This window comes from Bombina bombina, chromosome 6 (genome assembly GCF_027579735.1).
Source record: "Bombina bombina isolate aBomBom1 chromosome 6, aBomBom1.pri, whole genome shotgun sequence".
Classification (NCBI taxonomy): domain Eukaryota; kingdom Metazoa; phylum Chordata; class Amphibia; order Anura; family Bombinatoridae; genus Bombina; species Bombina bombina.
This window is the reverse complement of record NC_069504.1, coordinates 737,642,469-737,662,529: the sequence shown is the minus strand read 5'-3', so window position 1 is coordinate 737,662,529 and position 20,061 is coordinate 737,642,469. Positions and strand designations below refer to the sequence as shown.

At 39.9% G+C, this 20,061-nt stretch overlaps 1 protein-coding gene across 3 annotated transcripts in view; it reads right to left on the bottom strand.

Moving 5' to 3' along the window:
- Positions 1-20,061, bottom strand: part of SLC39A14 (solute carrier family 39 member 14) — a 102,839-nt gene that overhangs the window by 56,238 nt on the left and 26,540 nt on the right. For 2 of the 3 annotated variants that reach the window (XM_053717967.1, XM_053717966.1), the window contains exons 3-6: positions 15,349-15,529; positions 6,790-6,959; positions 6,055-6,177; positions 5,097-5,273 (exon numbers count right to left, since the gene is read on the bottom strand). In XM_053717967.1, the coding sequence (XP_053573942.1) occupies positions 5,097-5,273; positions 6,055-6,177; positions 6,790-6,959; positions 15,349-15,529 (651 nt within the window). Of the gene's footprint in view, positions 1-5,096; positions 5,274-6,054; positions 6,178-6,789; positions 6,960-14,796; positions 14,967-15,348; positions 15,530-20,061 lie in introns of all 3 variants that reach the window. The other variant, XM_053717964.1, reaches the window with a different exon arrangement.

Genomic DNA, 20,061 nt, shown 5'->3' with positions numbered 1-20,061 from the left:
TAAAGACATTTATCAAATGACAGAGAAAGCTTGGGATCGGCTTCCATAGTAAATAAAATAAAGTGACCATACGTAAGTACTGTTTTTTTGGACATTGGTCTGGTTTGTCATGAGATGTAACCAGTACAGTTTTTAGGACTACAAAATCAAAACATATTTATTTATCAAAAGATTGAATACATTAATCCTTGATAAACCAGCCTTAAATCAATTTTATTAATTTATCCTAGTTTTATTTTTATTTTACACAATGGTTCTCGTGGTTGGATCTCGGCAATACTCGGCATTCAGCACACGCACTCTAACTATATTTGTCAGGGTTTTTTCCCTCTTTTGTTTGCCATATGCTGCTGGCAGCCATTTTACTCACCTCTCTTGCTGACTCTGGTGCATACTGTGTGATGCTGCTCATTTCCTGCAGTCTCAGAATTGTGATGTCATCACTTATTATTTAAAGGGTCTCTGTTCAGTATGCTTTGCCCTTGCGTTGTCTCAGACCTGTTTGTGAGAGCTCCTGTGTATTACCTGGCTGTCTGACATCCCTCCTGGTTCCTGATCCCTGGCTTTGGCTCCTGACTCTGCTCGTCTGACTACCAGCTCTGGTTTTCATTCCTGGCTTATTATTTGTTTTGTGGACTTTTTATTATTTTTTGCTATTAATAAAGGTGTGATTATTTTTGCACTTCTTGCCTCAGTCTGATTCCTGGCATCCTGACAATATTATAGCAACTCTTCGATAATACTTCTGCGCATTACATACAGCCCGACCGTGGGAACTCAATGATATGATCACACAGAGCCCACCAAAATCGACCAATTCGGTGTAAGCTTCAGACTATAAAAGACCCTCCACAGCACGACAGGCACCAGTGATCTAGCGTCTTTGGACCGTGACACTGGCCCTCAGAGTTCTGCGCTCTCTTGGTTACTCAAGCTTTTTGCTCAGCTGTTTTAACGCTGCACCTCGCTGCTTCGACAGAACCCAATGACTTTGCCCCCTTGGACCAGGATCAACGCTTTCGACCCTTTGGACTAGGACTGGCGTCTTTGCCCCCCTCTATCCTGGACCAGTGACTTTGCCCCCTCGGACCAAGACCGACATCCGACAAAGTTTGTAATAATTGTTTATTTATTGTATACATCTTTTTTCTTTGAACAATATGTGGTCCTTTGATAAAACTCAATTACATGTTGAAACTTTGAAATGTTTGCAAATTACTAAATATAATTTTAACCAAACTTGCATGGAATTTTATAAAAACATCCAAGAAAACAAATTATTATTAAAATCATTCCACTCTTCACAAAAAATATAAGAAGCAAAATTAGGAATGTAGATTAAGTACTTGTATACCATTTTTTAATAAAACCATTTTGTTTTACTGCTACATTTGTTTCTTTATTACTTGGATCCCAGAATCCTAAGTATACAATGAGGTACTAATCTACCCATATCAAATATTTGTTGTTTTTTTTTTGTTGCAAAAATTACTTTCATAATATAAATAATAGAAGTACATTTTATTGTATTCTTTCACAAAAAAAAGATAAGCATACTCCGCAATATTTTTTCAATTTATATTCTACGACAGCGACTATTACTCATGCTGGCTGAGCCATTTTAAATGTCCTGGTTCTAAATTTGAAAAAAATGGTCACCTTAAAATAAAATAGCCCTTTATTTCCAGTATACTCTAAATTGAATATAAAAAAATAAAATAAAATTCTAAGCATAGATAAATAATTTTTAAAAACAGCCCAGCCATGCTGGGGAGACTCACCCAACCGGTAACCAGAAATCTAATCCACACCAGCAGATAAATCCTGTTCAAACTGCAGATCCTAGAAAGCTGCAAACATCAGAGAGAAACGACAGGCAGGAAAAACGATCTAATGCTAGAAAATCCAGTCTTTCTCCTTGAAAATCTGGCTTCCAAACAGCCGGCTAGAAACAAACTGTTCAGCACTCAGGAAGTAGCAGAGCGGTCACATGATCACAAATTCAAAAGTAAGGTGCAGTCCAATAACTCTCTTAAATAGATATTACCCAAACTAAATAAAAGGTAAACTTGTGCAACAAATCCCCATAGACAAAATAAAAAAAAGCCTTCACATGACAGAACAGTGCCCTGAACTGCTGCCCAATAAATCCCCAACCTTTAAAAAGGGATATTCAGTCCCATAAGGATCCACCTTGTTCTCTAAGTATCTTTTTTTTTTCTTTCTTTTAAATCAAGGAACTTCTAAGTGCTGCATCCTTCTCACCTAGAAGGTAAAAGCACTTACCTGTGGGGGGGCGTGTCCGAACAGCGATCTCGTATGGTCGCATTTTTCCTGAGCTCCATCTGAACACTCCTAATCCGCCGATTACAAGAGGGATTTAACAGAGCAAAAACATAAATTTTAATCTATAAGACTTCACTGCCCAGCGGAGTCTTACATACCGAAGGATTGCACTGTATAAGTGAAGTCGGAGCCCGGCATCGGATAAGAAGGCCTAGAGCGGCGGCTCACACATAGGCAGCGTCACCCCCCTCGAGCAATCGAGGGTTCCCGCCATTGCCAGAATTGCTCAGATTCTCTGCATATAACTTTACAGCAAGAGGGGATATTGGCAGCGGAGCTACGATTAATTAAGGAGAAACAACTAGAATCCGTGTAATCTCTGCACCTAAAATGGCTACCGCAACGCAACCAGATCTAAAAGACAGCATGGAGTGCATCATGTCCAGATTTGAAAAACTATGTCAGCGACTTATAGACAGTGCTCCATATGACTTCCTGATCAACCGGATCGGCACTGCAGACACAGTGATAAAGTCCACAGAGGAGATGGGCATAGACATAAACACGCAGAAATCAGAACCTCTTTATTATGTGATCAACCCTGAGATGTTACTCGTTTCAAAACAAGGCGACTCAACAAAGGAAGCCTCTTATAGTGATTTAACAGCTGTTCCAGACAAAGGGCATCCTGTAAATACCACGACCAACAAGATATATGCCGATACACAAAGAGAATTTTTAAAGATGGGAAAATATTTAGCAGCACGCATGGCGGGACTGGAGGCGGGGGTGTACTCCCGGACTGCCAAGAATAAACAACATGAAGGTTCCCTGCTTTGCAACAATGAGCTGGACACTTTATTCACTAACAAAACCTATCACCTTGAGGCTCTTCCCTTGGGAAAGAATGACAAGTGGTTCACGAGCTCGGTAGAAGGGACTATAGCAGACTTAGACGTCATATCATTCTTGCTAAAAGCCTGCTATATTAACTCTTTTCACAGAGACGCTTACAGCACGAGTAAGATTCAGCACTTCCTGAGGGCTAAATCCTGGGGTTGACAATGTTTTCACGAAATGCTTCCCCTACCACTAATTAAAAGAAACAGGCTATGTTAATGTGGGAAGGGTACTGTTGGCAATTATTGTCGGTGTCTTGTTAAATGTATTATAGTTAACATTATATCTTCTGTTCTGGTTAAAAACATGGGAGTAAAGCAATAAGTGGGATAATGACCTTTAGGCTTCATTGATACTCGCTGCATCTACTTACTAGGCTATACATGATATAGATGCGACACTTCCCAACATACAGTTTTGAATTACATGTGTCTACCCAGTAATGTGGTAGCCTCCTCTCTTGTGGCCAGCGGCCGGGGCTACGGGGAAGGAGGAAAAGTCTTGTTTCTAACTGTGCTATAGGAACATTAATTAATAGAGTTTAACCACATACAAACTGCTACATGGGGACTGTAAAAATGTACCAACCTAAGCTCTGAAGAATATGAAGATTAATTGTTATGTCTGTATCGTTTAGAATTTATCTGTTCAGCAATGCATTAGGGGCTGGCAATTAATTCTACTCCCATATAAGATTTATAATTCCCATACTCCAACACCATTAAGATTTTATATTTGCTCTGCTGCCTTTAAGTCTTAAAACCTCTACTAACCAGGTTTATAGGTCCCCACCCCACCTTGTGTTCTGTATAAGAGCAGAGATCAATACACTATATATCCCACGTCACATTCCCAAATTTGGCTTTGGTCTTTCCATTCCCTATTCCCTCTTTGTTTTCTTTATCAATATCAAAGATCCAAAAGTGGTCTTAACCTTTATGTAAAGGGACTAAAAAGAGGATTTAAGTTAATGCATCTTATTAACATTCCTAATACAATGTCTGTTGTATGAGTAAGATTTATCTCCTGTATGACTATGTGAGACTTGTATTTTGTATAATTCCTCAATAAAAAATAAATAAAAAAAAAAAAAAAAAAAAAAAAAAAAAGTATTTAATTAAAAAAAAAAAAAAAAAAAAAAAAAAAAAAAAAAAAAAAAAGCACTTACCTGTGGATCCGCTGTAGGGCAGGTACAGCAAACAGGTGTGACAGAATCCTCACTGACATAGATTGTAGATAAAGAAAAAACAGAGTAACCAACCCTGGTTTTCTATATAGGGGTAGCAAAAATGTTGGAAGGTAAGCAAAGACCACCTCGCCGTCTTCCAACTGCTAAAAGCCACCATTACCCTTACTAAAGAGAATTACATGGACACAGCATAACCCCAATCTTTGCTTGCAGGAAAAAGTACCCATTAAAGGATAAACAACTTGATTTCTTCAGACACCTTCTTCGCACATCACCTACAATGTTACACAGGCAAAGAATGACTGGGGATTGTGGGTAGTGGGAGGATACTTGAAGCTTTGCTGGGGTGTTCTTTGCCTCCACCTGGTGGCCAGGAGTTGAATTCCCACTAGTAATTGAATAGATTCATGGAGTCTCCATGCCATTGGAAAGAAATTAGATTTCTCTCCCTTCTGCACTAAATTCTTCCTGTACTGATGTATTGCAATTTATTTTATAGCTATCTAGGCCCTTTTAATCTAAAGTTAAAAAACTTAGAAGGGAGTTAGAAGCTTGACTGGTACTATTAAATCCTTTGTTGTGACTAAAATTTCAAATCAACAGTCTATATATACCAAGGGGAATGTGAAACTATAGAATTATTTCATGAATAATTGACCAAGGGTGTGATAAATACATACATGGTCAGCGGTCCAGTATTCAATAAGTGATGCAGACTAACCTGAACAGCGAGGGACCCCACTACAACTTTCTCATCGCCATGGTGCGATCGTAGGTCAGATATGCTGCTGCCAGGAGGTGGTATCATGTGATCCAAGTCACCATTCTGCAGCTTTTCTGTCACGCCCTCCTCAGCATCACGTTTACTGGTGTCTGCAGTGTAGTGACTGTGCCCATGCTGTAGGGTACATTGGTAAGACATATTGTTATCGCTAACCCTAAAATACATACAGCCAAGAACTGTCAACTTACAGATTCATCAGATTATAAAAGTCCATGATCCTGCAGTCAACGTAGAGGCAAAGCACTAACTTGACTGTCTACTGTCCCCTGTCCTCCCAGCTACAATGGGCCTTTCTGTACATGTATATATGTCTGTATTATCATACAGGGTGCCTTTTAAGGATCCTATGATCCAATGACCAAGTGAACTAGCATCCCTGTGACCCCAATATTTTTAAGCCAATCAGAAAACAATATTTAAAAGGGACACTAAACCCAAATTTTTACTTTCATGATTCAGATAGAGCATGCAATTTAAAGCAACTTTCTAATTTACTCCTATTATCAATCTTTCTTCGTTCTCTTGCTATCTTTATTTAAAAAGCCGGAATGTGTTGCATTGGAGCCGGCCCATTTTTGGTTGAGAACCTGGGTTATGCTTGCTTATTGGTGGGTAAATGTAAGCCTCCAATAAACAAGCGCTATCCATGGTGCTGAACCTAAAAATGGGCTGGCTGCTAAGATTTACATTCCTGCTTTTAAAATAAAGATATCAAGAGAACGAAGAAAAATTGATAATAGGAGTAAATTAGAAAGTTGCTTAAAATGTCATGCTCTATCTGAATCATGAAAGAAAAAAATTGGGTTCAGTGTCCCTTTAATTATATAAAGTATCCCTGTTAAACAATTTGGTTCAAATGGAAACTAAAAAGGATTTTGGTTAGGTGAATCCATACCTCGTGCTTTTGCTTGAGTATCATCTTCAGGACCTTCTCTGTGAAGAAGAAAAGGTAGAATCCCCCAAATACAACTGCTGATGTGGAGACATAGGAGTCCTCCAGTGGATTAAAACCAAAAGCCTGTGACAAGTTAAGTTAATGGTATTAAATACATATTGTGTGTATAATGTTCTATTTATATGAAAAAGCAAATGTAATAACTCATAAATGCAACAAGCACACACTTAAAGAGAAAAATTACATGCTCTAATTTGTTAGAGCGTGTAAGTGACCCTGCATCTCTGTGTGTTTAACTCCCGCAAAGGGGTTAAACAAACAGTAGAAGTACTGCTTAGGACTCACAGAGCACTGCTGGTCCCGAGCAAAAATTGCTGCTGACCCAATCAATAGTGCTAGAGTCTCGACCTAGCTGTGTAACTAGTGCTGCTGATAGGGTCAGCTGCAGTTTCTGCTACAGACTAGCAGCAGAGCAGTACTTCTATGTGTTTTTTTTATATAATGGCCCTATAACATGATCCACAAGCAGGACTGGTCACAATATATATATATATATATATATATATATATATATACACACATATACACACACATATATACACATACACACACACATATATACACATACACACATACATATATATACACACATACACACACAGTATATATATATATAAATATGTGTATGTGTGTGTGTAGTGAATACATTTTAATACCCAAGCATGCTCCCCATACCTCGGGGATGAGTTGAAAAAGGGCGTTGGAATAAAGTGTCCCAATGGCGAGGGCAATGAAGAAGAGGAGTAGACGTTTGTAACAGGCTTTCTTCATGAAGGGGACCACACCAGCCCCCAGGAGGGAGCAGAGAGAGATGACCGTAACACACAGGATGCCATAACCCCATACTGAGCAGCCATGAGAAGAAAGGGGTAGATATGGAAAAGAGACACCAGCAAGGAGGATGGTGGACAAACACAGAAAGGGAGTAACAGGAAGACAGCAGAAAAGGGAGCAAAGAGAAAGGACCAGAGACACAATACATTTAAAAAACAAAAAGGAAAAAGGGAATTGATAATTAAAAAAAAAAAAAAAGAAAAGTAAAGACCAAGTTGGGTATTTGCAAGCATTAAGACCAAGAGAAGAGAGAGATCATAGAGAGACAGTGATGACCAGAAAAGAAAGAAGGAGAAAAAAAAGCAGAAGAAAGTAGATTAATCATTTGATTCCACAATATCCATCAGATTTACACACAGTAAGAGGAGAGTATCTGCAGCCAATAGAATCTGAGCACTTCCACTGAAACTACACGGGTGATATTCATAAAAACAAAGTGGAAGGACAACTACTTAGCAGGGAACATAATTATCAACATATGACACAGCAGATCAAAAATATTTTAATGACTCAGGTGGCCAATGGATTAACAAGGACAGTAAGGTCAAACTTAAACTTTCACCATTCAGATAGAACATGCCATTTAAAACAACTTTCCAATTGACTTATATTATCTAATTTACTTTATACTCACTGTATCCTTTGTTGAAAAGCATACCGAGGTAGCCTCAGGAGAAGCAATGCATTATTGGGAGCTGGATGTTTATTGGTGGCTGTACATATATGCCTGTTGTGATTGGTTCACAAAATGTGTTCAGCTGGCTTCCACTAGCACATTGCTGCTCCTTCAACAAAAGATAGCAAGAGAATGAAGCAAACGTGTTAATAGAAGCAAATTGGACAGTTGTTTAAAATTAAATTTTGGGTTTCATGTTCCTTTAATTAAAAAAAAATGGTGCAATTTGATTAATTTTTATTGTTCAAACATTGCTCAGTTTATAGAGAATGCAGATCGTCTCCTACAAGGTGACCTGGCAGCGCTTCCATGTGATGCTTTTTGCCACACAAGGAGGAGGCCAGACACCAATATTAACAGGATTAATTAAGTGATAAACAATGAATTAGAACATCCCCACAACAAACATTTTCAGGTTAAATGACAGAAGATTAAGACATTAATACCGCTGCCGAAGTTTACCCCACGCTATGAAGAAAACCTTTAAAGAAGATTATGCAGCTTAAGAATATACACTCAGTAATTATGTCCTGAAAACAAGAAATCAATTAGGAAGGTAATTAAATAATTAAACAAACAAAAAAAGTAATCCACAGTACCAACAATGAAGAAATAAACCGAAAATATCCCAAGTAATGAACTGGCTGTATAATAACGTCAACGTGCTTCCAGCCTTGCTCATTGTTGATAACATATAGTTTCATTTGTAAAAAAGAGCCCAACATACACAATTTAGTCTGAATACACCTCAAAGTGGTACACAGAGAAAGAGGCTGATTATCTTTAGAGACAGGAATGGAGAAAAAAAAGATGGGAGTTTCACTAGATCAAGAGATTATATAATATATTCAGGATGAGTACATTTTATAAATGGTATATGAGCTTTCTCCACAAACTCAGGTGCACAGATTAGGCAAACTCACAATGTGACGAACTGTCAGTATGAGGTCTTCTAATGGTCAGCAACCTTGGCACCCCAGATGTTTTGGAACTACATTTCCCATGATGCTGAGACACCCTTTAGGCTGTCTAAGCATCATGGGAATTGTAGTTCCAAAACATCTGGGGTGCCAAGGTTGCTGACCCCTGGGTATTAGTGCACATAAAAACAGAATTTATGTTTACCTGATAAATTACTTTCTCCAACGGTGTGTCCGGTCCACGGCGTCATCCTTACTTGTGGGATATTCTCTTCCCCAACAGGAAATGGCAAAGAGCCCAGCAAAGCTGGTCACATGATCCCTCCTAGGCTCCGCCTACCCCAGTCATTCGACCGACGTTAAGGAGGAATATTTGCATAGGAGAAACCATATGGTACCGTGGTGACTGTAGTTAAAGAAAACAAATTATCAGACCTGATTAAAAAAACCAGGGCGGGCCGTGGACCGGACACACCGTTGGAGAAAGTAATTTATCAGGTAAACATAAATTCTGTTTTCTCCAACATAGGTGTGTCCGGTCCACGGCGTCATCCTTACTTGTGGGAACCAATACCAAAGCTTTAGGACACGGATGAAGGGAGGGAGCAAATCAGGTCACCTAAATGGAAGGCACCACGGTTTGCAAAACCTTTCTCCCAAAAATAGCCTCAGAAGAAGCAAAAGTATCAAACTTGTAAAATTTGGTAAAAGTGTGCAGTGAAGACCAAGTCGCTGCCCTACATATCTGATCAACAGAAGCCTCGTTCTTGAAGGCCCATGTGGAAGCCACAGCCCTAATGGAATGAGCTGTGATTCTTTCGGGAGGCTGCCGTCCGGCAGTCTCGTAAGCCAATCTGATGATGCTTTTAATCCAAAAAGAGAGAGAGGTAGAAGTTGCTTTTTGACCTCTCCTTTTACCGGAATAAACAACAAACAAGGAAGATGTTTGTCTAAAATCCTTTGTAGCTTCTAAATAGAATTTTAGAGCGCGAACAACATCCAAATTGTGCAACAAACGTTCCTTCTTTGAAACTGGTTTCGGACACAGAGAAGGTACGATAATCTCCTGGTTAATGTTTTTGTTAGAAACAACTTTTGGAAGAAAACCAGGTTTAGTACGTAAAACCACCTTATCTGCATGGAACACCAGATAAGGAGGAGAACACTGCAGAGCAGATAATTCTGAAACTCTTCTAGCAGAAGAAATTGCAACTAAAAACAAAACTTTCCAAGATAATAACTTAATATCAACGGAATGTAAGGGTTCAAACGGAACCCCCTGAAGAACTGAAAGAACTAAATTGAGACTCCAAGGAGGAGTCAAAGGTTTGTAAACAGGCTTAATTCTAACCAGAGCCTGAACAAAGGCTTGAACATCTGGCACAGCTGCCAGCTTTTTGTGAAGTAACACAGACAAGGCAGAAATCTGTCCCTTCAGGGAACTTGCAGATAATCCTTTTTCCAATCCTTCTTGAAGGAAGGATAGAATCTTAGGAATCTTAACCTTGTCCCAAGGGAATCCTTTAGATTCACACCAACAGATATATATTTTCCAAATTTTGTGGTAAATCTTTCTAGTTACAGGCTTTCTGGCCTGAACAAGAGTATCGATAACAGAATCTGAGAACCCTCGCTTCGATAAGATCAAGCGTTCAATCTCCAAGCAGTCAGCTGGAGTGAAACCAGGTTCGGATGTTCGAACGGACCCTGAACAAGAAGGTCTCGTCTCAAAGGTAGCTTCCAAGGTGGAGCCGATGACATATTCACCAGATCTGCATACCAAGTCCTGCGTGGCCACGCAGGAGCTATCAAGATCACCGACGCCCTCTCCTGATTGATCCTGGCTACCAGCCTGGGGATGAGAGGAAACGGCGGGAACACATAAGCTAGTTTGAAGGTCCAAGGTGCTACTAGTGCATCCACTAGAGCCGCCTTGGGATCCCTGGATCTGGACCCGTAGCAAGGAACTTTGAAGTTCTGACGAGAGGCCATCAGATCCATGTCTGGAATGCCCCACAGCTGAGTGACTTGGGCAAAGATTTCCGGATGGAGTTCCCACTCCCCCGGATGCAATGTCTGACGACTCAGAAAATCCGCTTCCCAATTTTCCACTCCTGGGATGTGGATAGCGGACAGGTGGCAGGAGTGAGACTCCGCCCATAGAATGATTTTGGTCACTTCTTCCATCGCTAGGGAACTCCTTGTTCCCCCCTGATGGTTGATGTACGCAACAGTTGTCATGTTGTCTGATTGAAACCGTATGAACTTGGCCCTCGCTAGCTGAGGCCAAGCCTTGAGAGCATTGAATATCGCTCTCAGTTCCAGAATATTTATCGGTAGAAGAGATTCTTCCCGAGACCAAAGACCCTGAGCTTTCAGGGATCCCCAGACCGCGCCCCAGCCCATCAGACTGGCGTCGGTCGTGACAATGACCCACTCTGGTCTGCGGAATGTCATCCCTTGTGACAGGTTGTCCAGGGACAGCCACCAACGGAGTGAGTCTCTGGTCCTCTGATTTACTTGTATCTTCGGAGACAAGTCTGAATAATCCCCATTCCACTGACTGAGCATGCACAGTTGTAATGGTCTTAGATGAATGCGCGCAAAAGGAACTATGTCCATTGCCGCTACCATCAACCCGATCACTTCCATGCATTGAGCTATGGAAGGAAGAGGAACGGAATGAAGTATCCGACAAGAGTCTAGAAGCTTTGTTTTTCTGGCCTCTGTCAGAAATATCCTCATTTCTAAGGAGTCTATTATTGTTCCCAAGAAGGGAACCCTTGTTGACGGAGATAGAGAACTCTTTTCCACGTTCACTTTCCATCCGTGAGATCTGAGAAAGGCCAGGACTATGTCCGTGTGAGCCTTTGCTTGAGGAAGGGACGACGCTTGAATCAGAATGTCGTCCAAATAAGGTACTACAGCAATGCCCCTTGGTCTTAGCACAGCTAGAAGGGACCCTAGTACCTTTGTGAAAATCCTTGGAGCAGTGGCTAATCCGAAAGGAAGCGCCACGAACTGGTAATGCTTGTCCAGGAATGCGAACCTTAGGAACCGATGATGTTCCTTGTGGATAGGAATATGTAGATACGCATCCTTTAAATCCACCGTGGTCATGAATTGACCTTCCTGGATGGAAGGAAGAATAGTTCGAATGGTTTCCATCTTGAACGATGGAACCTTGAGAAACTTGTTTAAGATCTTGAGATCTAAGATTGGTCTGAACGTTCCCTCTTTTTTGGGAACTATGAACAGATTGGAGTAGAACCCCATCCCTTGTTCTCTTAATGGAACAGGATGAATCACTCCCATTTTTAACAGGTCTTCTACACAATGTAAGAATGCCTGTCTTTTTATGTGGTCTGAAGACAACTGAGACCTGTGGAACCTCCCCCTTGGGGGAAGCCCCTTGAATTCCAGAAGATAACCTTGGGAGACTATTTCTAGCGCCCAAGGATCCAGAACATCTCTTGCCCAAGCCTGAGCGAAGAGAGAGAGTCTGCCCCCCACCAGATCCGGTCCCGGATCGGGGGCCAACATTTCATGCTGTCTTGGTAGCAGTGGCAGGTTTCTTGGCCTGCTTTCCCTTGTTCCAGCCTTGCATTGGTCTCCAAGCTGGCTTGGCTTGGGAAGTATTACCCTCTTGCTTAGAGGACGTAGCACTTTGGGCTGGTCCGTTTCTACGAAAGGGACGAAAATTAGGTTTATTTTTTGCCTTGAAAGGCCGATCCTGAGGAAGGGCGTGGCCCTTACCCCCAGTGATATCAGAGATAATCTCTTTCAAGTCAGGGCCAAACAGCGTTTTCCCCTTGAAAGGAATGTTAAGTAGCTTGTTCTTGGAAGACGCATCAGCCGACCAAGATTTCAACCAAAGCGCTCTGCGCGCCACAATAGCAAACCCAGAATTCTTAGCCGCTAACCTAGCCAATTGCAAAGTGGCGTCTAGGGTAAAAGAATTAGCCAATTTGAGAGCATTGATTCTGTCCATAATCTCCTCATAAGGAGGAGAATCACTATCGACCGCCTTTATCAGCTCATCGAACCAGAAACATGCGGCTGTAGCGACAGGGACAACGCATGAAATTGGTTGTAGAAGGTAACCCTGCTGAACAAACATCTTTTTAAGCAAACCTTCTAATTTTTTATCCATAGGATCTTTGAAAGCACAACTATCCTCTATGGGTATAGTGGTGCGTTTGTTTAAAGTGGAAACCGCTCCCTCGACCTTGGGGACTGTCTGCCATAAGTCCTTTCTGGGGTCGACCATAGGAAACAATTTTTTAAATATGGGGGGAGGGACGAAAGGAATACCGGGCCTTTCCCATTCTTTATTAACAATGTCCGCCACCCGCTTGGGTATAGGAAAAACTTCTGGGAGCCCCGGCACCTCTAGGAACTTGTCCATTTTACATAGTTTCTCTGGGATGACCAACTTGTCACAATCATCCAGAGTGGATAATACCTCCTTAAGCAGAATGCGGAGATGTTCCAACTTAAATTTAAATGTAATCACATCAAGTTCAGCATGTTGAGAAATGTTCCCTGAATCAGTAATTTCTCCCTCAGACAAAACCTCCCTGGCCCCATCAGACTGGGTTAGGGGCCCTTCAGAAACATTATTATCAGCGTCGTCATGCTCTTCAGTATCTAAAACAGAGCAGTCGCGCTTACGCTGATAAGTGTTCATTTTGGCTAAAATGTTTTTGACAGAATTATCCATTACAGCCGTTAATTGTTGCATAGTAAGGAGTATTGGCGCGCTAGATGTACTAGGGGCCTCCTGAGTGGGCAAGACTCGTGTAGACGAAGGAGGGAATGATGCAGTACCATGCTTACTCCCCTCACTTGAGGAATCATCTTGGGCATCATTGTCATTGTCACATAAATCACATTTATTTAAATGAATAGGAATTCTGGCTTCCCCACATTCAGAACACAGTCTATCTGGTAGTTCAGACATGTTAAACAGGCATAAACTTGATAACAAAGTACAAAAAACGTTTTAAAATAAAATCGTTACTGTCACTTTAAATTTTAAACTGAACACACTTTATTACTGCAATTGCGAAAAAACATGAAGGAATTGTTCAAAATTCACCAAATTTTCACCACAGTGTCTTAAAGCCTTAAAAGTATTGCACACCAAATTTGGAAGCTTTAACCCTTAAAATAACGGAACCGGAGCCGTTTTGAACTTTAACCCCTTTACAGTCCCTGGTATCTGCTTTGCTGAGACCCAACCAAGCCCAAAGGGGAATACGATACCAAATGACGCCTTCAGAAAGTCTTTTCTAAGTATCAGAGCTCCTCTCACATGCGACTGCATGCCATGCCTCTCAAAAACAAGTGCGCAACACCGGCGCGAAAATGAGGCTCTGCCTATGCTTTGGGAAAGCCCCTAAAGAATAAGGTGTCTAAAACAGTGCCTGACGATATTATTATATCAAAATACCCAAATAAAATGATTCCTCAAGGCTAAATATGTGTTAATAATGAATCGATTTAGCCCAGAAAAAGTCTACAGTCTTAATAAGCCCTTGTGAAGCCCTTATTTACGATCGTAATAAACATGGCTTACCGGATCCCATAGGGAAAATGACAGCTTCCAGCATTACATCGTCTTGTTAGAATGTGTCATACCTCAAGCAGCAAGAGACTGCTCACTGTTCCCCCAACTGAAGTTAATTGCTCTCAACAGTCCTGTGTGGAACAGCCATGGATTTTAGTGACGGTTGCTAAAATCATTTTCCTCATACAAACAGAAATCTTCATCTCTTTTCTGTTTCTGAGTAAATAGTACATACCAGCACTATTTCAAAATAACAAACTCTTGATTGAATAATAAAAACTACAGTTAAACACTAAAAAACTCTAAGCCATCTCCGTGGAGATGTTGCCTGTACAACGGCAAAGAGAATGACTGGGGTAGGCGGAGCCTAGGAGGGATCATGTGACCAGCTTTGCTGGGCTCTTTGCCATTTCCTGTTGGGGAAGAGAATATCCCACAAGTAAGGATGACGCCGTGGACCGGACACACCTATGTTGGAGAAAGCAGGGTTCTTAAGACTTGTATGTATGGTGAGTTCTGTGGGACAAATCACGTTGTGGATTTGTGTGTTTTCCATTAACTGTGAATAAGTGTGTGTATTTGGGATGGGACTGCTGTTGATGGAGCCCTTGTGAATATAGTTATGTGCATATATATATTTAAGTGTTGAGGCCCTCTTGTGGATGGGGTAAGTACTGCACCTCAGGGATCAACTGCAGAAGAGCAGTAGACAGCAGGGTACCGATGGACAGGGCGATGAAAAAGATGAGCAGCCGGCGGAACACGGGCCTCTCAACGCAGGGGGCGAAGAAGACACCCAAGAGAGAGGCCAGGTTTATCAACGTGACGGCCAGGAGCCCAAAGCCCCAGACTGTGGGATAAGAGCACAACATGAGAAGACATGGGAAAAACAAATATATTTAGATGGGGAAAACAAAAAACAAAGGCAAATAACAAAAAACATAGAGGGTAGGGAAACAAAGGGATTTCATAGAAAATATAGCAAATATGAAAAAAAAAAAGCTTACATGAAAATGGATGCAAAAAAAAAACCACATAAAGAAGTGTATGAGGTTTCAAAGTACAGATGAATGATGATTTGAATATCCTAGAAATGTACCAACTCTGTTAGTATAGTAGGACAAATAAAGTTATTTCTAGACCTCAGCGGCAACATAAACTAATATGGCACTAATACATATTGCCTTATGGATTATAAAGACAATATCCAGATTTGCACATTTTCTGCTCACCCTCAGATGGGCTTGGACGTCCCTCGGCGATGGTCTCGTTGAGTGATTCTATGTTCTCCTGGCAACTGCGTGTCTCCAACTGCTGCAGGATAGAGGGGCAGATGCTCTGTAGACCCTGAGCATCCACCAGAGATTCTGATGTCAAGTTATGGGCCGCAAAGAGTACAGTGGAGCTAAGACACTAAATGGAGAGGAGAGAAATATTTTTTTTTGTTAGGGATTTAATAGCAAAAATGTACAAACCTTTAAAAGAAGTACTAGCCAATAGGGAGTTTATTGACTACTCCACAAGAAAAAAACAAATAACTGCATAACTCAAATATTGCCCTCAGGGCTTATGTACATATTTTTAAATATGAAATGAATATAGATTTGTTCCTTTTACATTCTATCTTAATAAATATGCCAGCAATGAAGCCACAAGGTGAGGAGCTGCGTCTTCAACTCAGATTTCTCTCAGTGTGTCTACAAATCTAGGTCAGTATCAACTCCTACAGCATAAATGTCTTGAGGCATTAATAGAATTACAGTACGGCCTATTGCAGCACACACTATGATGTATATGTAAACTGCACTCCTTGCCTCACAGTAGTAGAGAATGTGACTTGCTGACTATGGACTTGATTTAAAACAAAAAACACAAACTTGCCAGCAAAATATATTTAAACACTAATGTGTAGCATTAAGAGCTTCAAAAATTAACTAGAGGTCAGACCTGTGGTTAATTTCTAAAATGTCCCCCAATTGTCCCCAAAACAAAGTGTTTGTTTCCTTTTTGTTTAAAAAAAAAAAAAGTTGCATTTTTCTTTAACAAAAAACCCTGCACTAAGCAGTTTTTAGGGGTTAAGGTGCCGTGTATGGGGTGTTAGAAAAAAAAATGGCACTGAAAATTTAGAAAGCGGTCTATGGGGAACTGTGTGTTCCCAGTAAATATATATTTATATGCTTATATACTTATGTGTATTTACCTTGGGGTCGATTTATCATAGCCAGAAACAGGGGTTTAGAAGCAGCGGTCTTAAGACTGCTGCTCCTTAACTCATACGCCACCTCTGAGGTGGCCTAAAGCAATCACCCCGATCACATATGATCGGTTGATTGACACCCCTTGCTAGCAGCCGATTGGCCGCAAATCTGCAGGGGGCAGCATTGCACAAGCAGTTCTGGTGAACTGCTTGTGCAATATTAAATGCCAACAGCATATGCTGTCGGCATTCAGCGATGTCGGACGGACATGATCGCTACAGCGGATCATGTCTGTCCGACTCTTGATAAATCGGCCCCCATGTCTTTAAAGGGACATGAAACCTAACATTTTTCTATTACTTTTCAAACAGAGCATGCAGTTTTAAACAACTTTCAAAAGCATATCTATTATCCGATTTGATTCATTTTCTTTGTATCCTTTGTTGAAGAAGCAACAATTGACTATTAGGAGCTAGAAATGAGTGTACCCACCAATCACCAGCTAGCTCCCAGGAGTGAAACATATGTACATTCTTTTTCAACAAAGGTTACCAAGATTGTTAAAGGGACACTGAACCCAATTTTTTTCTTTCGTGATTCAGATAGAGCATGCAATTTTAAGCAACTTTCTAATTTACTCCTGTTATTAATTTTTCTTCGTTCTCTTTGTATCTTTATTTGAAAAAGAAGGCATCTAAGCTTTTTTTGGGTTTCAGAACTCTGGACAGCACTTTTTTATTGGTGGATGAATTTATCCACCAATCAGCAAGGACAACCTAGGTTGTTCACCAAAAATGGGCCGGCATCTAAACTTACATTCTTGCATTTCAAATAAAGATACCAAGAGAATGAAGAAAATTTGATAATAGGAGTAAATTAGAAAGTTGCTTAAAATTTCATGCTCTATCTGAATCACGAAAGAAAAAATTTGGGTTCAGTGTCTCTTTAAGTAAATTTGAAAATAGAAGTGAATGTAAGTGTCTTAAAATGACATGATCTAAATGAATTATGCAAGTTTAAGTTTTACTTTCATATACCTTTAACCCTGTAAAGGTATGAAACACATAGGTAAAGTCTCACTCAGGAGCCCCAGGAATTGCAGCTCCAAAGCAGAACACAACAGTAAGCCAATCAGCAATCAGTTTTTTTTTTTTAATGGCTACAGCATCCAAGCAGGCATTTTAAACCACTTATAGTTATATAGTACTATCTACCTTCAGCTTCAATGTTTTCTGTTAGGAATATCACCATTAAATTTAACCAAGAACGATTATTGGTAAAATTTATAAGACGTAAAGGAAACTGCACAATAATCAGGTTTCTAATGATGTTCAATGAATTTGCAAACTTTCTAATGGATTGAAATAGTCGTCTGTGAGGAGTTATCTGCTAATAAAAACACTTCTATGCAAGCTTCAAAACGTGTGTATAAAAGCTTTACATTACATTTTATCTGCATTTTATCAAGCAGCATCAAGTGTTTTAAACAGGCAAATAATTTCTGCCCAAGAACTGCATATGTGAAACTAGATTCTTTAAGAGGATTACACAGTTCCCTTAATCTTTAAAGGGACAGTCTAGTCAACACCAGAATTTTTGTTGTTTTAAAAGATAGATAATCCCTTAATTACCAATTCCCAAGTTTTGCATAACCAACACAGTTATAATTATACACGTTTTACCTCTGTAATTACCTTGTATCTAAGCCTCAGCAGACTGCCCCCTTATTTCAGTTATTTTCACATATCTTATAATATCTGATGAGGTTGGAGAATACATGGCAAGAGATCTGAGACCATTCCTCCATACAGAATCTCTCCAGATCCATCAAATTTCGAGGACAACGCTGGTGGACTCGCCTCTTCAGTTCACACCACAGGTTTTCTATGGGGTTCAAGTCAGGGGATTGGGATGGCCATGGCAGTACCTTGATTTTGTGGTCAGTAAACCATCATTGTGTTGATTTTGATGTATGTTTTGGACCATTGTCCTGCTGAAAGTTCCAACCATGGCCCATTTTAGGCTTTCTGGTGTCAGGTGTTCTTTTAATATTTGTTGATATTTGTTAGATTCCATGATGCCATGTATCCTAACAAAATGTCCAGGTCCTCTGGCAGAAAAACAGCCCCAAAACATTAAAGGGCGACCACCGTATTTAACCGTAGGCATGAGGTACTTTTCCATATGGTTTATTGCCAAAAAGCTCTATTTTAGTTTTATCTGACCATAGAACCCGATTCCATCTGAAGTTCCAGTAGTGTCTGGCAAACTGAAGACACTTTTGTTTGTTTTGTTTTTGGATGTGAGTAGAGGCTTTTTTTCTTGAAACCCTTCCAACCAACTTGTGGTGATGTAGGTGACATCGGATTGTAGTTTTGGAGACTTTCTGACCCCAAGATGCAACTAAATTCTGCAATTCTTCAGCTGTGATCCTTGGAGATATTTTGGCCACTCAAACACGTCCTCTTCACAGTGCATTGAGACACTATAGATACACATCATATTAAAGGTTGATTCATAACATTTCCAGTTGAGTGGAACTTCTTTAATATTGCCCTGATGTTGGAAATTGTCATTTTCCATGCTTTTGCTATTTCCTGATAGCCACTTCCCATTTTGTGAAGCTCAACAACTTTTTGACGTACATCATAGCTATATTCCTTGGTCTTACCCATTGTGATGAATGAATAAGGGAATTTGGCCTATGTGTTACCTCATATTTATACCCCTGTGAAACAGGAAGTCATGGTTAAACAACTTCCTGTTCCTAGTCACCCAGGTGTACTAAAAATGTAAAATATCAGTGGGAATATATATTTTTTTCTCATATGATTTCATAAGGGTGCCAATAATTGTGGCACACATATATTTAACAAAGATTTATTTATTTTTTGGATAAACCTGTGTTGTGTTTGCAATGGTTTTATATACATAAGAGCAGAGTATTTTTGTTTATTTTATTTTTTTTTAACAAAAAATCAAACAGTTAAACAATAAAGACGATTTTTCACAGCCTTCTTTGCTCATATTTTAAAAGAGTGCCAACATTAGTGAAGGGCAACATATATGTATGCATTTCAATGTTAAAGCCCTTTGTTTGCATTTTTTTTTTCTAACACCTGAAATCTAATATCTTTGAGCCCTTAAAACTTTTGTGTGCAATATTTTTTTATTAGATATAGTGTTATTATGATTGTAACTGTAATGTATTTTTGATGTGTTTTGTGCAACTTTTTTGTATGTAATCATTTATGCACTATTCATATTTAATAAAGTTTTATACTGTCTTCATCTCAAGTTAGCGTGCTGGATAATATGCAATCGGGTTTGCACGTGAGTAGGGTGTTTTCCCCCCCATTGTTTTTGTTCCATTGACTTCTATAGAGGAATACGTTATCGTGCACGCAAAATTCTAAGATCGAGTTTTTACACACATTGTGTTAGCACAAGCGATAACTGTTTACTTTCAACTTGTAATACGAACGATAGCTGATGCGCACAAAAAGCTTACTTCTAGTGGAGTTAGCGTTAAAAGGTGTACGCTAGTATTCTATGAACTCGTCTCTTAAGGAATATTTCATGATTCAGACAGAGCAGGTAATTTTGAACAACTTTCCAATTTACTTCCATTAACAAAATGTGCTCATTTTATTTATATTTACACTTTTTGAGTCACCAGCTCCTACTGAGCATGTGCAAGAATTCACAGACTATACGTATATGCATTTGTGATTGGCTGATTGCAGT